The 26,014-nt window shown below is 44.0% G+C and overlaps 1 protein-coding gene across 1 annotated transcript; it reads left to right on the forward strand.

The window, feature by feature from the left end:
• Positions 1-632: 632 nt before the first annotated feature.
• LOC148508086 (uncharacterized) lies at positions 633-17,190 on the forward strand. The gene is made up of 5 exons (XM_088445204.1): positions 633-903; positions 4,864-4,942; positions 5,051-5,148; positions 8,562-9,003; positions 15,441-17,190. Exons 2-5 carry the CDS (start codon positions 4,906-4,908, stop codon positions 17,108-17,110), a joined length of 2,247 nt encoding a protein of 748 aa, XP_088301330.1. The 5' UTR covers positions 633-903; positions 4,864-4,905; the 3' UTR covers positions 17,111-17,190.
• The last annotated feature ends 8,824 nt before the right edge of the window (positions 17,191-26,014 follow it).

Genomic DNA, 26,014 nt, shown 5'->3' on the forward strand with positions numbered 1-26,014 from the left:
GGAGAGCAGAAGGGGTACAGACATGGGGAGAGGGGAACAGGGGTGGGAGGGGAGAGTACACACGGAGTGGAAGGGGTAAACAAATAGGAAAAAAGGAACAGGGGGCAGAGGGGTGGGAGAGGAGAGTACACAGGAGAACAGGAGTACAGACATGGGTAAAGGAAAACAAGTGAGAGTACTATATATATATATATATATATATATATATATAAATATATTTAACATTTGTATATAGAAACTGTTATAACATGTGCTACCTGTATAATAACAATACAATACTGATGGAGCAGACTGTGATGTAACAGGATACCAGGGTCTGCTTCCTTATATTATAACAACAGAAGTGTGCACCACCTGTGTCATGACAAGACACAAATGTTTGCTTCAATATTATTATAATAGGACACAAGTCATATAATAATCACAAGGCACTAGAGACTGCTCCCCTGTATAACAATGACATTAGGACACTAGGGTCTGCTCCTCCTGTGTTATGCTAAATGTAAATATACAATTTCCAGATGCCGTCGGCTACATAGAAATCACCCGGATGATGTCGCTCCAGGGGGCGGAGCTTAGAAGGAAGCAGGATCTGTACACCTGATGCAGCCCGGAAGTATGGTGGAACGCATGCTCCGGTGTGAGTTCATGAAGTCGGGGTTTAAATATTGAAGGAGATCTATCCACTTCCGGAATATTACACCACCCTTCCGACCTGTGCGTTCCACCTGACATCGGGCCCGGGTTGTTGCTAGCTGCCTGTGCATTCTATCTCACCCCGCCCCCTGCGGTCCACAGGCCAGAGGTGACGTGTCCTCTCTACCAACTCCCGGGTATCATCGCTCTGTGCAGCGTGAACTGTGAAAGAAAGCGAGGAGCGGCCACTGCTGTGTCTGGCAGCGGGTAATGATGTTTATTATTATTATACAAGGGGAGCAGACTGTGGTGCTGCATTATCATAGTGTGGTGGAGCAGCCTCTAGTGTACTGTTCCTGGTCATGTGACCTGGAGTTATTCACCAATCAGAGTACAGGAAGTACAAAGTGCGGATTAATAGATCTGAGGTCTGATTGAGGCTCTTTTTTTTCCCTGCTTTACGTTTTTATTGAAGAGGTGACATCAGCAAGTTTGGAAAAGAAAAATAAATCTGCCTTAATAGATAGCACAGGGAGCACCACAAATCATGTTACACCGTGTACAGCACTACCAGCCTCACACATGTGTATAGTGTACACTGCTCCCAGGTGGGTGTAAGGTTGCTGCTATTTCCTATGTGGCTAAAGGACGTCCGTGATGTATCCACCACGTGACCGCTGCAGGAGGCTGGACCGCTCCTGCTTCACCATCCACTAGGTCAGTGATTCCCAACCACGGTCCTCAAGGCACACTAACAGTCCTGGTTTTAGTAATATCCATGCTTCAGCACAGATGGTTAAATCTAAATAATTGAGGTACTAATTAAGTCACCTGTGCCCAGCTATGGCTAGCTTTAAAACCTGGACTGTTAGTGTGCCTTGAGGACCGTGGTTGGGAACCCCTGCACTAGGGCATAGAGGGGGAATAAATATTTGTGGCGAGCCACTGTGCCCGAAGCATGGCGAGCGTATTGAGCCCGCGAGGGGACACTTTTGGTCCCCCGTTAGCATCCCCGCCGTCCCCTTTCAGGCCGAGTCATGTGGGTGTGACGTCACAGGTCCATCAGCGCTGTATAGTCTAGACCTAACCGTGGGGGTAAGCTACAGGAATATCGTTTTAATATTCACTTAGTTCAGCTTAGAGGTATCTAGCAATTGATAGTCTGGGGAACCCTGTGTCTATGCTGCTAGACTCCCAGGGGAGGAAAACGTGGAGACTGGACACCGTCAGTGTGGTTCCAGGAGAGGTTACCAGTCTATAACGGGCCTGGTGTTTATAGCACAGCCTGGGCACTGGCACACCGGGCACCCTACCATATGAGTGGAAAATAGAATCAACAATCTGTGATCGGGTTACACAGAATGTGGCTATCAGCACAGAGGTGTACACAGACTTGTACCATACTTGCCTACCCTCCCGATTTGGTCGGGAGCCTCCCGAAAATCGGGTGCCTCTCCCGACCTCCCTGGAAGGCAGGCAATTCTCCCGGCTGCCGCTCACCCCTCCTATCCCCCCCGCTATAACTCCTGCAATCCCCGCAGCGGGGGGGGGGGGCGGGCGGTGACGCAATTCGTGTCATTTTGGCCCGCCCCCTGCTGCACAATGCCTGTTTTATCGGCATTGTGTAGCAGGGGCAGGGCCAAACTGACGCGATCGCGTGGCCACGCCCACAAGTGACATCACCCGACCGGCCACTCCCCCTTGTCTCGGCCACGCCCACCCCGTCCTGCCGATCTGGCTGCTCCCTCCCGGAAGGAGCAGCCAGAATGTCGGCAGGTATGACTTGTACGGATGGTCAGGAGGTGGCGAGAGTCACGTACACATAATTACCCTTACTGGTACATAGACTGTACAGACATGGGACACAGGACAAACAGACATTACAGCTACAGTAGGAGCACAGCATGAGCCACACGTAGGACAATCATAATATGCAAAAAGACGTCCAACAAGTGATTTGTGACATTGAAAATATTAACGTGAACAGTATGGAATAATGAAAGGAAGGGTAAAAAAAGAGCGGGGCTATAAGGGTCTTTTAAACACATGGTGTCAGATCAGGGGTCTGATTTTAATTGAGGGAAGAGGAGGGGTGTTAGATCTGGGTCTGATGCAGGGCTCGACAAATTTTTGTAAAATCTAGAAGGGGAGTAGCGAGGGTGGTTCCAGTGGAGCATGAGCTCCAGGCGCCAAAATGGACAAAGGGCGCCATCCAGGGTTCCGGAATTCACACAGTATGACGGCCATCTGTTAGTTTTTATCATGGTTTGTTTGCTTTATATCCTAAATAAGTTGTGGATCTGAGATCCTTTTCTACATTTCATGCTCCCTCAAACTGCCCAGATTGCCTCCCCTCCCTCCTCTGTGATCATCTTGTCACCTCCCCTTTCCTATCAGATTGATTATTCACTTCTCTCCTCTTTAATTCCCTCCCCTCTACCCTGTGATCAGCTCTTTGCCCCTGTCCACTCCTTTCTTATTGCCTTTTGTCACCTCCCCTCTCTGATCGGCATTCTCCCCTCTCCTCTTTGACCCCTCTCTACTTATTCTGTGCTTCAATGGATTTAAAAGTGACACATCTGAGGTAAAATCCTAAACTTCAATTATAAGGTGTGAGTTTTAAAAAAAAGTCAGTACTTTGCTATTTAAAGTAATGGAGGTGTTCCCATGAATGACCACAAAGTGTTATTTGAAAGGTCTTTTAGGAGACCTGAAATAATAATAATGGTGGTAGACAGAACATGATTAGTACTCACATTAATATAGGTGCAATGTATATTTGCGAAGTAGGAGCATAGCTGACAAGGGAACTTCCTATAGGTGTTCCCACCCCAGTGAAAGGTTCTGAGGGCAGTAATAAGCTGTGCACCCTGTGGAATCTCACTGTAGCACATGTACTCTGTCAATTTAAGTTAAATGATCAGAATATATAATATACAATCTCCTCTGTTGACTAATAACAATGATTTTAAGTAGATAAGTCAGATCCTAGGTGCTATACTTAAATAAAGCAGTGCCAAAGGAGCTTACCCCTTCATGCATCACCGAATCATTCCATTCCTGTTGTTTTCTCTTCACTTCAGTATTCCCCCGCAGGCTGGCCATACCCCACTCAGGGGCAACGGGAGAAGGGGGAAGCGGGTACAAATTACCCGGGCCCGGGCTTGCTGGAAGGCCCGGCAGGGGCCCGGCACCGCTTCCCCCCTCTTACATCACACAGCAGCCCAGCACACCAGCGCCGCAAAACTTTTTTTTTTTGTAACCATAGGGGGCGTGGCCACGCCTCCCACGATTAGGCCACAGGCCCTTTTTTACCGGGGCCCGGCGCGGCTCTTAACGGGTCTGACCCCACTGGCAAAGTTCAGTACACGGAGTTCAGTACATGACATGTACATTTTCCGGGCGCCATAGTTCCACACTACTCCTCTGTCCGTGGGGGCCGGCTGTAGCCAGAGGGCACAGAGCGGGAGCCCAACAATGAGTCAGGACCTACAGGTGAGGTAAGTGGATGGGGGATCAGATTGTAAAATTGACACATTTTGTATATTTTACACATTTAACGTCTAAAAAACAAACTAGATGGACGTTTAATGTTACCTTCTGCAGTAACACCAGGGGCTGTGTCTGGGGGATGACTGGAGAGGTGACTGCTGGGAATGGGACATTATACAGTAACACCAGGGGTTGTCTGGGTGATGACTGGAGAGGTGACTGCTGGGAATGGAACATTATACAGTAACACCAGGGGATGTGTCTGGGTGATGACTGGAGAGGTGACTGCTGGGAATGGGACATTATACAGTAACACAAGGGGATGTGTCTGGGTGATGACTGGAGAGGTGACTGCTGGGAATGGGGCATTATACAGTAACACCAGGAGATGTGTCTGGGTGATGACTGGAGAGGTGACTGCTGGGAATGGGACATTATACAGTAACACCAGGGGATGTGTCTGGGTGATGACTGGAGAGGTGACTGCTGGGAATGGGACATTATACAGTAACACCAGGGGATGTGTCTGGGTGATGACTGGAGAGGTGACTGCTGGAAATGGGACATTATACAGTAACACCAGGGGATGTGTCTGGGTGATGACTGGAGAGGTGACTGCTGGGATTGGGACATTGTACAGTAACACCAGGGGATGTGTCTGGGTGATGACTGTATCATTGTGTGCGTCAGTTTCCTATAAGGTGTCAGGATGTCACTGTCTATGTCTCATTGCAGGAGGTGGAGTATATAGAAACACATAAGAATTTATACAAGGACATGATGATGGAGAATCACCAACCACTCACATCACTGGGTAAGAGGAGACTAATGGGAGCAGGTTCTCTGACTGCCTATATATATATACACATCACCTGATAATCACATATATACAATGTACTCAGTCACTGTGTGTCTCCTACAGATGGACCCAGTAACAGAGATACCCCAGAGAGATGTCCCCGTCCTCTTTATTCCCAGGATGGTACAGAGGAGAATCACAGGATCCCACAGGAGGATCAGGTAGGTGGAGTTTAGGTTCTCACCAAGGTGACTTATCACTATGGGGTCTATGTACTAAGCCTTGGAGATTGGTTGATACTTTATCTCTGTCCTATCAGTTTCTGTCACTTTACAGGCTGTGTTTAAAAAATTACAGTTAGGAGCTGATTGGTTGGTACTTTATCTTCATCCACTTTATCTTTCTACAAGGCTCAGTACATAGACCCCTTTCTGATCTGTGGCGCAGCTGTAACAGGATGGACAAGGTCCCAACCAGGGGGACATATGCCCCGGGCGCTGGTCGGGAGTAATTCAGCAGTGGCTGCTGGTCCGCAAGCTCCGATTGGCCCGTGACTGGTGCCACATGAGAATGACGGTGGCGCCTCTGTGTTTCTTGAAGGCTGATGGCAGCTCCCTGCCAGTGTGGGGCGGGCTTCGGGGATGTGGGGGGTTGACATAAATGTGTAAAGGCATTGCTATGGCACGATGTGTGAGGGGTAATAAGGTGGTGTAATGCATAAGGAGCATTTCTGTGTGGCATAATATGTTGTAAGGGGCATTTCTGTGTGGCATAACGTGTGAGGGGCATGACTGCATCACAAAACCATTCACCCTTTTTCGAGAGCATGCGCGCACAGGAAAATTTAAACTGTTGTTTTTCGGTCCTGGCATGGATAATTAGTTACCTTTTCCATCTTTACTCCGGTCTATTATGTAAGTACTGTGGACTCTCGTTGGGCGCGGCATCTAGTTTGGCCACCTTTTAGCAAGACTCCTGAAAGACATTGCAGAATCTGCCTCCATCCTCCACATCTACCTTGAAAACAAAGCTACTTCTTACCTCAGTAAGTTGGCCTTGGTGTGGGGAATATTTTGGTACAGCTACTTACTTTCTCGGAGAACAATATTTCCACTGGAGTCCAGAGATCAGCGTGGATGGCCTTCATGACCGCCGGGACCCCCGTGGTGTGAATCTGTCAGTGGCAATTCCCTATGGGTGAAATGACTTGCTGGGAGAACATTTGCATCCAAACCTACTTTATCAGGCTGTCCTCCTGCATTCCCCTGGCCAGACATTGTGGATAAGTGAGACTGGTGTCTCCTGTGGCTCAGGTCTGGTTGCTACTTACCTGATCCTTTGAGGTGGAGGCTGCTTCTGGGGTTGTTCTGCCTGCTCTGCTGATGGATCCCTGTATCAGACGCCCTTCTCTGCTGCCATCGGAAAGAGACGTAACTTGGGTGGTGCGTCCGGTGCGCCCGCACAGAGCGCACATGCCTGTGGGCAGAACCGGACACCTCCACCCGCGATCACAGCCACTGTCTCTTCTAACGTCCGCTACAATGCATCGCACCGTGTATGGGCACCTTTAGTTTACCAAGATGATATGGATTTTTGATGCGCAACTGTCTATGGAATTCTTTATGGTTGTGACAGAGTGGGTCTCTCCCACTTTCATAGGAAAGGGTTAACCTTTTTCAGCCATGGAAAAACCACACCCTTACTTCAGTTAAAACCAGCTAAGGTATAAAGACCTGGTAAGTTGAGTTGGGTACACATCTAAACAACCAGCAATCGTACCGCTGTTCAGGGCGATTTGTCTTCACCCTGGACATCGCATGATTGCCGGTACACACTTAAAAGATTTAATGAAAGACTGAATAACCACTGTTCCGTTCTTCATTAATATGTACAGCCTTACATGCGATATCATGTGATTGACTGTGCAGCACAGCCAATCACATGATATTGCATGCGACCGCGGGAACGGGCAAATCGGGCATACACACTGCACGATATGTCCAATTTGACTAAATCGGCCAAATTGGGCCGATATCGTTCAGGTGTGTGTACCCACCCTTAGTCAGTGAAAATGCGAGGAAGAGATTGCACCTTCAGCAGCTCTCTATGCTGGAGAGTCTGAACTGTGACTGTGCTGTGAATACTCTGCTCAGTTGAATTGCTGTCTCATGTAAGCTGATTTATTGTTCCTGAACTGTGTTTGCCTTTTGTAAGAAGCCATTACACTGGCCATGCCTTTTCAACTCTGGAATAAAAAGCTTACTTGTTTGCAACACCTCAGTCTCCAATTTGTCGTCTGAACTTACCTGATACAATGGTCCTCAGCTTTTCCCCTTTGTACCCTCATGTTGTGAATATATCCCTCGTATATCAGGGCCCTTTAGGTGCTGTCACATAAGTAGATAGTTATTTCCTTACACTATATTGGCCCTTTGCTATTGGACCTGAATGTATTATTCTGACTGACAGTTGGCAGCTGACCTCAGCATTGGTTTGATCCGCGCCTTGTTTCCTTCCCTCACCTTATATTATTATGCGCCCTCTTGTGGTGTGGGTGCAGGGAAGATGTGGGGGAAGGTAAGTGTGCTGTGGACTATAGAGTGTGTGGAGGTGAGGGGAAAAGGGGGGGGAAATAGAAATGGAAGAGAGGGATTAGAACATGTGGTGATTTATCAGTAGAGAGTGTGAGCTGGTGATAGGCTGTAGAGAATGTGGTGGGTGAGACGTGTGTAAGTGTTGTGCTTGTCTATACTATAGAATATATGTAGTGGAGAGTGATGGAGAGTATTGCGTAACTCAGACAGGTGGTGTGTAAGATGTGGGTGTGTAGGGAAATAAAAGGTGGACACAGTCATGCAAACCGTTTATTGAGTAGAGACAGCCTTTTTCCGGGATGTCAGTTATGGAATGAGGATAGTTCTATTAGAACAGTCCAGTCAGTGATAGGTGCTGACCTCTGCTTGTAAGGATACAGTGAGACTAGCTCAGAGGGAGGTAGGTAAACCCTTTCAGGCGGCTTCTTGACATGCAGTTCTTGATCCGCACATTTCCCCTGCTGGACCTATGGTCATTAGTCTTGTGGAACCGAGCAGTCAAGGGTGTGAAGGCCCCCATACATCAGCAATCTGAAAACCACAATTGAACAATTTGAAGATTTATTGCCCGATTTTAGGATTTCCCAATCTAGCAATCTGCGCCCATACACTACAGATCTTTTTCAGTGATTTGCAGATCGATTGCAGCAAACACAGATCTGCCAATCTTGAAAGGCCCATAATTTTACTAGTAACAGTCTGCAAATCTGCTGATCATGTCCATACACTAACAATCTACAGTCCCAATCCATCTGTGACATCCATCATGTTGGACAATCTAATTTACCAATTCCAATAATTTTTTGGTTGCAATCTGTGATCTGTTAAGCTATACATTGCAGATTTTATACACAATCAATTGCAGAATTGCCACAATCGATTGCTGATGTATGGGGGCCTTTAGTCAATGAGCAACTCTCCGCATACCAAAGTGACTTTCACTATATGATGTGTGAAAAGCAGAGTGTGTCCCATTATTTGTATTGTTTAATCTCTTACTGAAATCCGTAATTATTATCTTTTATTGATGGTTTATATAGGATGAAGAACACTTGAATAATATTAAGGTCGAAGATATAGAGGGAGAAGAGACATTTGCGACTGATATCAAGACAGAAGATCTAGAGGGAGAAGAGACTTATGTGACTGATATCAAGGCTGAAGATATAGAGGGAGAAGATACGTATGTGACTGATAATAAGGCTGAAGATATAAAGAGAGAAGAAGAAACTTTTGTGAATGATATAAAGTCTGAAGATATAGAGGGAGAAGAAGGGACGTATGTGACTGATATAAAGGCAGAAGATATAGCGGGAGAAGAAGGGACGTATGTGACTGATATAAAGACAGAAGATATAGAGCTGGAAGAAGAGATATATGTGACTGATAATAATGCAGAATATAAAGAGGGAGAAGAAGAGATGTATGTGAGGGGTGATGAGCAGTGTAAGGAGGAAGAAATTCCTAAAGAGATCGGCACAGGTGAGTAATAACACTTAATACAGAAAAGAGTCACACATTCTCCTTGCTCTGTCACTAGAACAATCTCTTAGCCTATACTCTCCTCATTGCCAACTAATGATTAAGTTGTATCTGCTCAGTGAGGTAGTCAGGAGCTGTCAGCCCCAAATAGACTCTTGCTGAAAGGGGTACCACCTACCCTAAAAATAGGTACACTTTTTGGAGCCACTGGTTTGTCAGTAACACCAGTAATGAGGGCTTGATGAATAGAAAGGCTGTGATTTGCCATCCTGTCCCTGAAGCATCGTGTCGTCATCCCAATATAGAAAAGTCCACCAGGGCAAGACAACAGATAAATGACAAAATCCATCGTACAGATCAATTTATATTTGATCTGTACTTTCCGGCCCGTCAATGGATGTGAAAAATAAGAGCCAGTCTGCATTGTCACACAACCTGCACATTTCTAGCAACCCGGTTTCTGACTATGTAGCCACGTCTGCGATTGATCGGGTGTTGATCTAGCCATTGGCCGTATGAGCAGTTGTTTTAAATTAGGACCTTTCTTATAAGCCATCAGGAGAGACTTTTGTCCAACTGACTTAAGTTGAAGATTAGATGATCTAATTGGCCAGTATTTTTTCACAGCTTTCTTAACCGCGTTAGATTTCCCATCATACGTGCTAACATAGACCAGACGATCTTTTATAATATTTGAATTAACGCGTGTATCCCCTTGGGTATAGCGTACTTTTGCTTTGGTGAGGCATTTTTGTAACTTGTTTTTCTTATAGCCCCTCGCCAAGAAATTTGTAGTCATTTCGGCTACTTGTCGATCTGTCATAGCTGGGTCTGTGTTATTTCTTAGTACCCTTAAGTACTGAGAGATAGGTAAACTATCTTTCAAATGGGCTGGATGAAAACTGGATGCCTTTAAAAATGTATTACGATCAGTAGTTTTCTTGAAAAGTGTAGTTCCTAGAGAGTCACCATTCCTGTATATCGTTACGTCAAGAAAGTTGATCTCTCCTGCATCAATTGCATAAGGAAATCTGACTGGGCTGTCAAGGCAATTCAAATGGGTCACCATTTCAATAAAACTATCCTTAGTGTCACTCCATATGAGAAAAATATCGTCTATAAAACGCTTATAGAAGAGGATTTTGTTCTGGAACAGCGAAAGGATATGGGATGACTCAAACTCGGACATATAGATGTTTGTATACGCCGGTGCCAAATTCAAACCCATCGCTGTTCCAGAGCACTGCATGTAATAACCCCTTCCATACATAAAGTAGCTATTCTTTAGAATTAACTCCATCATCTCTAACACAAATTCCACAGGAGGATTATTCCGAGAATCTATATCCATCATATTATTGATCAATGCTTTACATACTGCATCTAAACCATCATGGTGTGGAATTATGGTATACAAGGAACAAATGTCCATTGTTACCAAATATACTTCACGTGGGAGGATCCCAATCATTCTCAATTTATCCAGAAAATCTCCTGTGTCCTTAATAAAACTCTCACCCTTGAACACAATAGGTTGTAAAAGTGTCAATGTAGATAGCCAATGGTTGCAAAACTGAGGGTGGCGATATAACGCTGAAACTATGTAAACTGGAGAATTTTTGGATTAATAAATTGGGTACTATGGGCCTAATTCAGACCCGCTCGTGAGCGCTGAGCGCTCACAAGCAGGTCTGTTGGCTCAGTGCGCATGCACGAGACCCGGATAGCGACGGGCAAGCCGTCGCTCCGGGTCTCTCTGCAAAGGGGGCGTGCTGTCGATGTTGAGTGACGGCACGCCCCCTTTGGTGGGCGTGGCTGCCCAGACGGAGGCGTTCCCATGGGAACGCCTACCGTCTGGGGCCGGCCCCACTGACATCACAAGTGATGTCAGTGGGAGTGCTCTCGGCTCTGATAGAGGGCCACAAGGGTCTCGTCGCAAGCCCGGTGGTCACCCACAGCTATACGAGTGTCCAGGAGGCCGCTCTAAAAATGAAGAAGGACAGCCCTGATTCAGAGCGAGCGCTCTGTCAGAGCGTCCGGCTCTGAATCAGGGCCTATGACCCCTAAAGGTCTCAATGAGTCCATTGAGGCCAATAATAGCCGCCGACATTCCCTTGAGACCGTAAGATCCTGTTGGAGAATACCGAACAGCGCTCACTCTGGAGTTAGGGTTAGGTAGTTTACCAATGACCTGTAGCCAAAATCTGTGAATTAGTGGTCAGTACTATAGACCAGTGAAGTAGATCAGCCTGGGGCAAACAACATTTAAAGCAGGTATGAGTTGCACAGAGCCCAATGAGAAACTTTCGATGTGGGGACAAATTAAGACCTGTGCAATATGTTAGTGAATATCTCCATGCACATAATAGAGGAGAGCAACTGACAGGACCTGTATAAGCCTGCAACAAATCATCTATCTGGGAGCTGTGAGGTCCAGACTTCAAGGCCCCTTGAGACTTGGAATGATTGATAGGGACTTGGAAATGCTTATAGGCCAGAGATATTGCCCCCTTGCCTACTGCTTGTCTTTGGATCAATGTGTCTACAGGGTTAGCTGGGGAGAAATGACGGATCTCCAGACTAACACAGTGTTGGGCCAAAAGGAATGCCATGGGGTACGCAGTTAATACAAAGAAATTTACAGTTGCCTCCTGGATCATAAGAGGTAGTTTGGTCGATGCACTGAGCAGACAGCCAACATTATTCACCCCTCCTATCCTCCAAAAGTTAAAAGGATTTACTGCCTGTCCTTCTTGGAAGTCCGGGTTTGATACAAAAGGATGAAATAGATTTATATGCATTTAAGCCATGATTATGAGGCATAGTGTGCCATTATATTCTGAGAAACCAAAGCAGCGGGTTCTCTCTAATGTGGTTTGGAACCTCTTGAGCATGAAGGCACTCATGCATATATATTTTCTATTCCAGAGTTCAGGTCTGGAATAGAAAATATATATATTGAATGTCTTTATATGGGAGAGGCAAAACTTGAATGAGATCCATAATTAGGGGGCGATGTTATAATTTTAATGAGGTTTGCCATACCAATATATGGTATGGGGAGGGATTTCTAACTCCCCAGCTCAATCAATATGAGGGAGCAAAGAGTTATCAAGTAGAGTTGTACAGATAAACTTGGATGACTGCAGATCTCGGATACTCTCAAGAATACCAATGAAGCAGTGATTATCCCTCCTGTGTCTGTTTTCAAAGTCTTCTATCTTGGCTTGTAAAGCCTGGACCTAGGCTGCCTGGGTGTCTGAGGAATGTCGCAGAGCATGCACTTGGTCCTCAGAGTCACTGACCCTCTGCTCTAGTGAGTTTAACCTAGAAGAATTGGCACCAATTTTAAAATCAAGCTGCTCTGCAATTCCATTACATTAAAATTCAAATGCAACAAGAAGCGCCTGTAGGAGATAGAGGCCTCCTGTTAGCATTTACGAGGTCCAGGTGTCCAGACGCAGTTTCAGATCACCATCGGGCACTAAGACTAGCATATAAAGAGGAGATATGACCCCTTGATCCCAAGCATCTAACCATGGATTTAACCAGTGACGAAGACAACATTGGAGGTGATGAACCAACTTGAGCCTGTACAGCATCCAAATTCCTCCTGCAATTGAGCAAAGGATTTAAGGACTCCCTCTCTAAATTTTGCCCAAGGAGGAAACCCCCTGCAAAATCTAAATGTTATCAGAGTGTTTAAACCATTCATGGTAGTATTAAACCATAATGGTGAATCTTCATCCATATCTGACCAATCAGAGTATGAGCGAAACATCAGACCAGAAGAGCATGACGAAGTAAAGGAGGAAAGCCAGAAGCAGAGAGACCAGAGTGAGAACCCCATCCACTCGGCCAGAAAACTAATCATAGTGTAATCCCCTTCAGTGGAGGCCCAACCTGCCAGATGCACCAACTGAGAAGCCATGTAATATTAACGGAGATTGGGGAGGACCAAGATGACAAGGGCCACCAGAGCAAGTCTATCTCCCTGGTCTGGATCCCTCTGGCAAGGGGAAAAAAGGGTCATAGTATAAACATTTATCGAAACTCGGGATGCCGGGGAAGAATACAGTAACTGAATCCATCTATAAGGGGTGATCAAGTTATAGGTAAAAGGAGTGAGGACAATGCAAAACCGAGTTATGCACAGCATTTGAGAATAAAACAGAAATGAGATTGACGTAGTGAGATCTATTGCAGTGTATAAATCAGCAATAGCCTGAGAAATGTCCCAATAATAATTGGGTAGGGGCCAGGCAATGAACAGGCAGTTCGTGGAGGGGAGACTGACGGGCAGTAATCCAGACACTACTAGATGCTAATCCATCCAGCAGTTCCCAAGGAAAAATTCAGGGTCCTGTAGACAAAATAATGGGAGAAACAGGAGGGAAAAAGATGGATGGTAAGGAGGTACTGGAAGGTTAATTTCGGCTACACACTAGAACGATGGGACCCTGCCTTGGCAAGTGCATACACTTGCATGATGCAGGGGGCGAAGGTTAGATGTAGGATGCTTAGCATTGTGCATGACATTTTCTGGTTGGCCATGCTGCATGGCTGCCCTGAAGATGTCGCCTGCGACTGCAGGAGCGCGCATGTTGGGCGTACACACTATGCTATCTGTGCGTTATATTCCGATCTGATGGAATAGTGTGTACCCATCTTATGGTATACACACAAAGAGGGAAGGGACCTAAGTAAGGGAAAATAAAAATGTGTCAGTCAGATGTCACTAAAGGCAGAGGGGGTGTAACAAACAGTGTTGGTACCGGGAGAGGAGATGTCCAGCAGCTACTACGGTTTCCAAGGCTCAGCACAGACACCACGGAAGAGCAGCACACGCAGAGAGGCAGATCAGCAGAGATATCTGGACCAGTGGGAAGATCAGGCAAGTATGTTCACCGACAACAGCAGCAAGGTAATACACGGCAGCACCGTGTCCGGGCATTCGGTGAGGACAAGAATGAAAAAGCAGGGAAGCTAACCCAGCAACAACACTCCATGTGGAATGGAGCTCACAGTGGCCTCCACAGAGTTCAATAGTAGGAAGGAGCACAGTCACAAAGCACAGTCCCCAAATCCAGCTGCCAGAAGAAACCCAGTAGAGATAGGAAGGCTCCGCAATGTAGAGGCACACATTGGTCCCAACATTAAGCTTAGTGCCGTGGGAAAGCTCTGTGTGGTCAGCAAGTGGCAAAGCTTGGCAATTACCCCAGGCGAAGACAACTGGCAGCAACTAGAGGACTCCAACGCCCAGCACGCCACAAAATTCTGTCAGTGCAGTTGACACAATTCCGTTGACACGCCGAATCTAGCAGCGCAGATAACACAGTAGACTGAGGCAGGTAAGGTGCAAATACAAGGCTAGGTGTCGAAGAGCAGATATGGGATGACTAAACACGCGCTTCCAGGATTTTTAACGCCAACAGGGGGCGTTGATGGTCATACAGGCAGTCAATCTTGATGGCCAGACTCCAGAGTTTTACAAGGCTCCAAGACAGAGGAAAAGCATTTACAGGCTTCCTGTGTGTAGGCAATCGTGGATGAGTATAAGGTAACCCAATAAATATGGTAGCAGTGGAGGATGGCTAGGGATTACCTGTGCACTGTGAGGAGCTGAGCTAAAATGCAACCATTATGCATGGCACACCCACCAGAAGTCCATGTTACTGTGTGTTATCAGCCCACAGATCTGCCCCATCTTCTCCCTATGCTCTCTAGTATTTTGCAGTCATCAGGAGCCATCAGCCTCTATTATACTCCTGCTCTCCCCCTCACATCATGTCACTGTGTGTTACCAGCCCAGAGATCTGACCAGTCTCCTCCCCACACTCTCTGGTGTATCTCATACATCAGGACCCATCAGCCCCTATTATACTCCTGCTCTCCTCCTCACATCATGTCACTGTGTGTTACCAGCCCAGAGATCTAACCAGTCTCCTCCCCACACTCTCTGGTGTATCTCGTACATCAGGACCCATCAGCCCCTTTTCGACTCCTGCTCTCCTCACATAGTATTATTGTGTTATCTATTAGGAGATTTGACAACTCTTCCCATACATCAGGAGCCAATAGCCCCTATGAATATATTGCTCTTCCCCTCAAATCAAATCACTGTGCTACCAGCCAGGAGATCTAACCATCTCCTTTCCATACTCTGTGGTGTATCCCATACATCAGGTGCCATCAGCCCCTATTATACTCCTGCTCTCCCCCTCACATCATGTCACTGTGTGTTACCAGCCCAGAAATCAGACCAGTCCATCCCTGCACTCTATTTTGTATTTCATACTTTAGGAGCCGTTAGCCTCTATTAGATTTACTGCATTTTTCACCTCATATCACTATGTGTTACCTGCCCAGAGATGCACGGAGAAATGTTTGTGTGCAATATAATGAACTTGACTAATAATAAGTTATTTTATTTCCAGTAAATGGTCGCGTTAGCAAGAATGCCTTGGAAGGACATTTCATCTTGTCTGCAGATCTTAAAATAGAAGATATCACACAAGATTCTCCAGGAAACAACCCTGTTACACTAAATATGCATCCAGTACTTTGCATTGCAGATATGTCATCTGATTCATATGGTCATCAGGAATGTTCTCCTGAAACATCAGCCTTTGTTTCACATAGTGCAGCTCATACACCTGATAAAATATTTCCGTGTTCTGTGTGTGGGAAATGTTTTACACAGAAATCAAATCTTGTTAAACACCAGAGAAGTCACACAGGTGAAAGACCATTGTTATGCTCAGAGTGTGGAAAATGTTTTACATTTAAATCACATCTTGTTATACATCAGAGAAGTCACACAGGTGAGAAGCCATTTTCATGTTCTGAATGTGGGAAATGTTTTACACAGAAATCATGTCTTACTATACATGAGAGAAGTCACACAGGTGAGACACCATTTCCATGCTCTCAGTGTGATAAATGTTTTACATCTAAATCACATCTTGTTATGCACCAGAGGAGTCACACAGGTGAGAAGCCATTTTCATGTTCTGAGTGTGGGAAATGTTTTACATGCAAATCCCATCTTGTTAAACATCAGAGAAGTCACACAGATGAGAAGCCGTTTTCATGTTCTGAGTGTGGGAAATGTTTTAAACAGAAATCGCATCTTGTTACTCATGAAAGAAGTCACACAGGTGAGAAGCCATTTCCATGCTCTGAGTGTGGGAAATTGTTTGCAGATAAGTCCGTTCTTAAGAAACATCAAAGACATCACACAGGTGAGAAGCCATTTCCATGCTCTAAGTGTGGGAAATGTTTTAAACAGAAATCACATCTTGTTACACATGAGAGAAGTCACACAGATGAGAAGCCATTTCCATGCTCTGAGTGTGGGAAATGTTTTAAACAGAAATCACATCTTGTTACACATGAGAGAAGTCACACAGATGAGAAGCCATTTCCATGCTCTGAGTGTGGAAAATGTTTTATATCTAAATCGAAATTTGTTACACATCAGAGAAGTCACGCAGGTGAGAAGACATTTCCGTGCTCTGAGTGTGAGAAATGTTTTACATGTAAATCCCATCTTATTATACATCAGAGAACTCACACAGGTGAGAAGCCGTTTCCATGTTCTGAGTGTGGGAAATTGTTTGCACGTAAGTCAGTTCTTGAGAATCATCAGAGACATCACACAGGTGAGAAACCGTTTCCATGCTCTGAGTGTGGGAAATGTTTTGCAAGGAAATCAATTCTTGTTACACATCAGAGAAGTCACACAGGTGAGAAGCCATTTCCATGCTCCGAGTGTGGAAAATGTTTTACATATAAATGGAATCTTGTTATACACCAGAGAAGTCACACAGGGGAGACACCATTTTCATGTTCTGAGTGTGGGAGATGTTTTACATCTAAATCACATTTTATTATACATCAAAGAAGTCACACAGCAGATAAGCAACTTTCATGTTCTGAGTGTGGGAGATGTTTTACATCTAAATCAGAATTTGTTATTCATCAGAGAAGTCACACAGGTGAGAGACCATTTCTCTGCTCTGAGTGTGGGAAATGTTTTGCAAGGAAATCAGTTCTTGTTATACATCAGAGACGTCACACAGGTGAGAAACCATTTACATGCTGAGGGTGGGAATTGTTTTACATCTAAATCTCATTTTGTTATACATCAGAGATGTCACTCAATTGAGACATTATTTCTATGTGTGAGAAATGTTTTACTTCTACATTTTACACATCAGATTTCACACAGGAGAAAAACATTTCTATGAGCTGATACAAACTGTTGTGACAACACTCCAGTAACACAGCATTTGGACATTTTATGTTAACCATTTAAGTAGAATGTGTCATTAATATAAGACTGGAATAAAATCACTTAGGTGAAGCTTATTGTGTTTTCTTTATTACCACTCTATACAGTAATAACAGACCACATTGTTGTTATATAGGTGCTACAGTTTCTGCATTTCAGTCAAATGTGTTTTATTATAGAATCACATGGGTCAAATCCATCTTTTGGAATGATGTCTGAATGCAGAAGCATCATCCAAAACATTTATTGGTGGTGGGTAGGAAAAAAACCTTCTAGCTTTCTTTTCACTTTCTGGCAGTTTAATGGAAAAAAATATATTTTTGTCTTTTTTTTTTTGGGAGGAGAGCGTTTTGGTATTTTTAGGAGAAATATTCAAACTAGTGGTATTAAAACTGCATAAATAATATATAACGGAGACTATTGTCACCACTTGTCATCAATATGACAAATCTGTATGTATCAAATTACTACATGATCATGTTCATATTTTCATGCTTCATACCCCATTAAATTGCAGATATAATGTACTCAACTCCAGATACAGAGGATAACATCTGTGCGCCCTTTGTATTAATCCAATTAATATTGTAATTCAGCCATTGCCATGTATACCATGGTAAAAACACCCACAGGCACATTTCTCTTCTGTTGCTGCATATATAATTATTGTTATTGAAATGTAATGAGCCTAGAAAGTGCCAAAATAGGCTCAGCAGGGAAGGGGGATAAGAGTGGAGCGCGTGTGTTATTACAAGAACCATTCCGGGAAGGGCCGGCTCGAAGCATGTTTGACCAGGGCGGTTGAACAGGGGCGCCACCCAACAGAGGACGCACCCCTTCCAACCATCCTGATTTCAGAGAGACAGTCCCATTTTTCAGGCACTGCCCCGCGAGCCGTCCCCCGTCCGGAGGTTGGGCAGTGCCGCAGTCGTGCAGCAGCGCCGACCCCAGAGAAGAGGACACGTGGCATCCATTTAGTGAAAGGAGAGGGCTTGGGGACAGCACAGTTACTGAAGGAGTGCTGGGCTCGCCCCAGCCTAAAATTAAAAGGAAGGTGTGCCCCCAAGTAGGGGCATGGCCTATGGTAACTAGGCCACACCCCTTTTTAAGTGCGTCAGTGACTTTCTGCACAGGTGGCAGCTCCAGGAGCCGGCCCCGATTCCGGGTTAGTGGGTGGCTGTAGGGCCTATCTTCCCTTCTGCATGAGGACTAGAATATTGCAGAGGCTTAGAGGAGGTGAGCCTTAGCCTATATTGTAATTGGGACTTATTACCTACCAGGCTTAATGCAGAAAAGTAGATGTGCAGGGACATGAGTACAAATGAAATAAAAACATGCAAACACACAAACGAGGCACATAATGAATATAGTCCTGGGGTCTCCTCACACGATACAATGTATGAATGCGGCTTGAGTTTCAGAGAGAAAAAGGAAACGACTAATGAAGAGGTGTTCATATAATAAGCAGAATCTGTAATTCTTCGGTCCGTATGATGAAACCTCTCTCCCCTTCTCTTTGAACTTGATCCAGAAGGGTAAGGATATTTGCTTAATTAATGACATCTGTCACTTACATATTAGGCACAATAATTGTTGATCAGACGGCCTCGGACACAGGAAAGTGATGGCTATTGGCCTTGTTATAACAAAAAAACTGATGGCTTCAGTTACATTTAGTGTTCAAACACATTCGACACTATAGTTGGAATACAATTAGAATTGTCTATTTGTTAGTGTATGATGTCCTTTTTATATCTGTTCTCTGCTAATGAGTCTCCTTATTTAAGCATGTCCGCCCCCATTGAATAGGAAATAGGGAATCCCCCAATGAACCCCATGATGCCTGAATATTTTTTAAAAAGAACTAACCTCACCTGCCGACGTGTTTCACCCATTCTGGTCACTGTGAGGCCTTGACAAAAGGCCTGATTCAGCATGGATCGCAGATGCTAATGTGCACGCAATCGGTGCTGCAAAGGTATGCAAATTCTGCAATCGCCAGCAAAACATTAGCACACTCTGCAATCGCAGCCTCCGATAAGGACACCCACTTTCCCCTTACATCCGTAGTATTTAACAAAGCTGCTCAACAATCGGTAACATCTAACTTGCACAAGCTCATAACGTACTCAGGAATTGCTAAGTGCCACACACGCTTTGGGTCCTCAAGCCACGTATGGTATCGCAGTAGCTAATTTATGCACGCTCCTGTAACGGCGTGCAAACGCACTGGCACGCCTGCATTCGGCCGACCACTCCCCATAACCACTCACAAATTGCACTTCCTGTCAATCACTTTACTATAACTCTGCGTTCTCTGCGATCGCTTTCCCAATCGCAGTGAGCTAATCACGCACTGCGATGCATGCGCAGAATGCAAACATCGGCCGATTGCGTGTGTATTAGTAAGTGCGATCCATGCTGAATCAGTCCCAAAGACCACAGTGGTTGAAACACGTCGGCAGATGACAGTGGTTCTCTTTCAAAACAAGCTCCCTACCGGGGGGATGGCTGGGAGAGGCAGCATAGTATGATAGAGGTCCCGGAATGTAACATTGTGCCTGTCTATTTCTGCACTCACAATAACCTGCACTCTGGCAGGCAGACTTGCAAAGACTTATTATATGCTGTAATTGTTTTTAGAATGTTGTGTGGTATTTTTTTCTGCTTTTCATAATAAAATGATAATGCACAAGATGCTGTTTTTCCTTTTTCAAAAAGTGTGATGTCATGTATAAACGTTTGATGTGTGAAGACAAGTGTTTGGAGAACAGATTCTGAGAGAATTGGGGCTGGGAAAGTGCTGTATATTATACATTGATCTGAAAACATCAGTAAATGCATTATCATATGAGGGGACAAGAATTCACAAGTAACGACGTCTCCTGAAACAACTTTTATATTGTTCAAACACACATACATTGCCTATAATTGTGTTCTGCACTTAAAAGGGAAATCGGCGTTTCCCTTTTGTTAGTGACACAGGGGCCTGAATCAGCAAGGAACGCATGGATGCAGACGCACGCACCCATCCGCCTGCGAGAATATGCTAATCAATGCATACGCACGGAGACTGCAGCGCAAGATGCAGCCGCCCAGCCCCACATTAAGCCGCCCATCTCCCTTTACACAAAGGCTGTTCAGTATGCAAGATAGCGTAAACATCGGTGACATCAAGAACCATCGGACTCGGCATATTAGTGGTTGACCTGACCTGGCACAGGATTTTGGCCGCTTTCTGTGTTCAGCTTACGCTATGGCTGCGTATGCCGCTGCACTGCCTTAATTGTGCACGCCCCTAAAACGGCATCCCACCGCATAGGCACGCCCGACCCCCCCCAGTCTCCACCTACAAACGGCACTTCCTGTCAATCAAATTGGAAGGTGTCTGCGTACACGCTGCGTGTAGTCTTCGGACTCTTACGCGATTGCACTGGCTAGTTCGTGCACGCGCAGTGTGATGCACACACATGCACAGAATGAAAACATCGTCCGAGAGCGTGCGTTCTCACTTGCGTACCTTGCTGAATCAGGCCCACAGTCTGCAGAGTAGACATGGTTGCTGGCCGATGCCAACTACTTTTGCCATCGATGGCAGAGAATTGTTTTCTGCCATCCATGGATGAAAAGGAGCCAATGATTTTTTTTAGTGGCAGGATGGAGCTTAGCCCCGCCCCCCTTTTTGATTGGCCTGCTGCCCAACGTGGCCACAGCAGGGGTGATCGATGGGTGCAAACCATTGATGGTTCACCATAGATGGTTTGTGTGCCATCAATGATAATCACCGATGGACCTATTGATGGTGACCATCGATGGCCACGCCTACTGCAGAGTGCTATGACGCACCACAGTTAGGATTTAATTTGTACTTTAAGTGGACAATTCTAACCTCATAAAATTGAAGTCCTACAGATATTTGTTCACCGGGAGATTCCCCCCAGCAGCAGCAGGTAGCCTCAGGCAGCAGCCTCCCGCACCTCTGCTGACAGGCAGGGGAGTTATATCTATCAGTAACATGCACACGAGTAGCTGGGCAGGGCTACTGCATCACTGAGGCAGATTTCCTCTCAGAGCTGGATGATGGAGGACACAATGTCAGTAACTGACAGGCACATAGTATTTCTCCCCATGTACAGTTTGCATGGAGCACTTTCTGTATAAAGGGCTATCCCAGCACTTACAGGCGGTGGCCCCCCTCACATCTACAGCTGCATTCATACCTCACTTATTGGAAATTGGGAGACTGAAGAGAAGGTGAAGTCTGCAACCACCTCCATAAGGGGCAAATTCAGTGCCCTGCTGTTAGCCAGAGCCAGGCAGCCCCCCACAGCTTGGTATTATTCCTCTAATTATGCTCCCTAAAGATTCAATATATAAAAAACGGAAATACAAAAATAGAAAAAATGAGAGAGGGATGTATAGACATATATTTTTATATGGACACAAGATAGTCTGCTATATAAAATAAGGCAGATTTGAGAAATGTAAAAATGTCCTTACATAATATGTCTGTTTAAACTAAACACTCAGCAATATTTAGAAAATATCTGTTATTAAGAAATCTTGACAAATCTCAGATGCACAACTCCAAGTCATTGATAATATATAAATGCAATAACATTTTTTTTTTTTTTTGCAATCAAGAGGTTTTTAGCATAATCTTGGCCAAGGTTATGGACCTACCCACCATATCCAGGTAACCTCTTTAGGGTAGGTCCCTAGCATACTAGGATTCAAATCCAGAGCGCAGGACACCCTCAAACTGGCCCAGCTAAGCCACCCCAGGGCACCGCCATAGTAAGAAAAGTGCAGTGTAAAAGAGATAGTTAAGAGTAGCCACAGCTGCATATAAAGAATGATAATAAAAAAGTGAAGTACATGTATAATAAACAAACAGTGAAGGGTTAAAATGTGTTAGAAAAATGTGTTATAATGCGGTGCCCTGAAACAGATCAACCAAAGCAATCCAGGGGGACCCACGCCCCAAAAATGAACGAAAGTTGCACTACAGTATATAACTTGTAGGACTTACATAGAATTGTGCCTAATACCAGTGTGCATATACATTACCAGACTCCATGCTTTTAAACCAATAAGGTAGGGGTGCTAATCCAGACTGAGGGCGTCTCCTTTCCCTCAGGTGTGCAATAAAGCTAAGGTAGGGGTGCTAATACAGACTGAGGGCGTCTCCTTTCCCTCAGGTGTGCAATAAAGCTAAGGTAGGGGTGCTAATACAGACTGAGGGCGTCTCCTTTCCCTCAGGTGTGCAATAAAGCACATTAAATGGAATATATGGGAAAGCTTCCTGGACTGCACACCCTGAAAAAAAAAATTATATATATATAATTTTTTCTTCAGGGTGTGCAGTCCAGGAAGCTTTCCCATATATTCCATTTAATGTGCTTTACTGCACACCTGAGGGAAAGGAGACGCCCTCAGTCTGGATTAGCACCCCTACCTTATTGGTTTAAAAGAGTCTGGAGTCTACAAAGTGTGTATGAAGAAGTTTTTTGCAAGAAACACTAAAAGATCAAACTACTCCGTTCATTTCAGATTATCAGCATACTCAATACAGACCACCTTCCACCTTTTTTCCCAATCAAGTAAAAGGTGCACATATTGAAACGTTCCAGCGTTTAATAGAGAAGGACATTGAAAATTTACCAGAGAAACAAAAAATTATGTATAATTTTTCAAAAAAAGAGAAAGAATTGAAAAAAACTTCAGAATGATACAATTGTCATAAAACCTGCCGACAAGGGAGGGAGGTGTGGTAATTCAGGATAAAGAGAAATATGATAATTGCTATCATATGCCTCAACATATAAAATCCTTAAGAAAGACCCCACAATAGAATACAAGAAAAAATAACTGAACAACTAGACGAAGGACTGAAGATGGGCATTCTCACAAAAAAAGAATATGAATATATTCAAACAGAATATCCAATAATTCCAACATTTTATCACCTCCCCAAGATCCACGAAAACAAAGAAAAGCCACCAGGAAGACCCATAGTCTCTGGAATAGGATCAATCACATCCAACCTTTCAAAATACATTGACTTTTTCCTACAGCCTCTAGTTGAGAAACAAAGAAATTATCTGAAGGACACTATGAACAGTCTCCAGATTATGGAAAAAACAGAATGGAAGGAAAATTATATACTATGTACCAGTGACATCAAATCACTTTACACCATCATTGAACATACAGCAGGGTGCGAAGCCTCAAGACATTTTCTGTCTACACTTACAAATATCTCCAATTCAAAAATCAACTTCATAATGGACAATATAGACTTCATCCTCCGCCATAATTATTTCTGGTATGATGGGAAATTCTTCCTTCAGGAATGTGGCACAGCCATGGGAACATCATTCGCAACAAGCTACGCCAATGTATTCGTGGCTTGGTGGGAAGAAGAAAATATATGGCAGAACAATCCTCGACCTTGAAATATACATTAAAAATAAGAAAATTCAAACCAAAACACACAATAAGGAAGTAAATGGCAATACCATGCTAGCCTATAACAGCAACCACCACACACAGCGGTTAAATAACATTCCAGGAGGACAATTCCGCAGAGTGAGGAGAAATTGTACTGAAGATGAGATGTTTCATGCACAAAGTGAAGAAATGAAGAACAAATTCCTTCAGAAGGGATATACAGAACCATTTCTACAAAACAAAGTATCAAATATAGAAAGAACTGAACTGTTGAAGTACAAACAAAAGCAAGATAAGAATATAGATCCACAGACCCTATTCACTCAGTACAATGGGAACTACAAAGAAATCGAAAAAATTCTTGCAACACATTGGCACATTCTACTTCTTGATGAAGACCTGAAAAAACAAATGTCAACGAAACCAAAAGTGGTATATAGGAGAGCAAGGAACCTAAAACAACATCTGACAAAGAGCTTCATACCAACCTCACCACCCTTGAAAAGAGAACAAACAAAAGGTTTCCACTATTGCCACAATTGCCAAGGTTGCAAGAACCAAGAGGGGAAGAAACCAGTACCAACGTTTGAGTCCCTACAAAGAAAAATTACACAATAAAAGACCATATATCATGAAACAGAAGGAACCATATTTTTATTGCAATGTCCATGCGGCATACAATATGTGGGTCAAACGAAGAGGAAGATAAGAACTTGTGTGGCCGAACATATATATAATATTAGGAAAGGTCTGAAAACACACAGCTTATCCGCCCATTTTTTGGAAAAACATCAGCAAAACCCCAAAGGTCTGAGATTTATTGGAATCCAGAAAGTGATTCCCCATTGGAGAGAAGACCTAGTATCCATGCTAAAAAGAAACCAAATGGATCTATGAATTAAGGACTTTCGTACCTCTAGGACTTAACATTGAACTTAAAGCCTTTTTATGAACATCAAGTATTTCTCATTCTTCTCTCTTTTCAGGAACATTGCTTATTCCCCCGTCTTGACACTCATGCATCATATCTTGTATCATTATTTTTATATTTTATTTATTTTTATTTTCATTTTTATTTCTATTTATTTCAAAATATTATATTATTTCATTTGTATTATTTTGTTTAATTTCCTATTATCAAGTTTGAACTAACTAATTGAAGCAATACCCTTTTTAAACATAACTTTTACCCATGTGCTTGCCGCTCTAGAATGACAATTTCCGGAATTGCACTTCCGGTTTTCAATAAAGTTTTACCCTATTTAAAGAGCAAAAGCACATCCAAGCATTATCCTTGACAAAGCACCATGAGCGGTGCGAAACGCGTTGGATCAGAGTGGAGCTACAAGCGGAGACACTAGCCAGAGCTAGAACAAGCCTGACAGATCCCCGTGACAGCGACCGCACGGCATCTGACATCACTAGGCGCGGCGCCACGTGCTCAGCGGATCGTCCGGAGGCTGCAGAAACTAAAGAGACCTGGAGCATGGTAAGATAGGGACAGAACTTACATATAACGGCTGTTACTTGGAGGACTGCCTGTCTACCTCCCGGAGCCCACTCTCCACATTACTAAAAGGCAATAAACATACATTAGCACTACAAGTGCAAAATCACTGTTTTTAATTGCTTCAATTCATTAGCAGATTCACTGGAATTTATTTATATAATTTTATTTATTTTTATCTTATCATTATTCCCATCATTTTTATCACTCATTTATGATTTTACATTCATTTTATTCTTATTCAGTTACCATATTTATCGTTCTGATCATTTTACATATCATTTTTCTTCTCCATTTCATTTCTCTCCCCCCACTGCATTTTTCTTATCTATTTCTCAATCCCTATTTTTAGCACTCAATTTAATTCTCTGTATTTAAGATACCTTACAAGTTATATACTGTAGTGCAACTTTGGTTAATTTTTAGGGTGTGGGTCCCCCCTGGATTGCTTTGGTTGATCTGTTTCAGGGCACCGGATTATAACACATTTTTCTTTTATCACACATTTTAACCCTTCACTGTTTATTATACATGTACTTCACTTTTTTATTTTCATTCTTTATATTCAGCTGTGGCTGCTCTTAACTATATCTTTTACACTGCACTTTTCTTACTATGGCGGTGCCCTGGGGCGGCTTAGCTGGGCCAGTTTGGGGGTGTTCTGCACTCTGTATTTGAATCCTAGTATATTAGGGACCTACCCTAAAGAGGTTACCTGGATATGGTGGATAGGCCCATAACCTTGGCCAAGATTA

The sequence above is a fragment of the Taudactylus pleione genome, unplaced genomic scaffold (genome assembly GCF_031769625.1).
Source record: "Taudactylus pleione unplaced genomic scaffold, aTauple2 ptg000377l, whole genome shotgun sequence".
Classification (NCBI taxonomy): domain Eukaryota; kingdom Metazoa; phylum Chordata; class Amphibia; order Anura; family Myobatrachidae; genus Taudactylus; species Taudactylus pleione.

Excerpts from the sequence above, each read along its gene's own strand:
- LOC148508086 (XM_088445204.1), top strand. The coding sequence starts at position 4,906 with ATGATGATGGAGAATCACCAACCACTCACATCACTGG. Across the intron at positions 5,149-8,561 it reads GGATCCCACAGGAGGATCAG|GATGAAGAACACTTGAATAA; the intron begins GTAGGTGGAGTT and ends TGGTTTATATAG. Across the intron at positions 9,004-15,440 it reads TCCTAAAGAGATCGGCACAG|TAAATGGTCGCGTTAGCAAG; the intron begins GTGAGTAATAAC and ends TTTTATTTCCAG.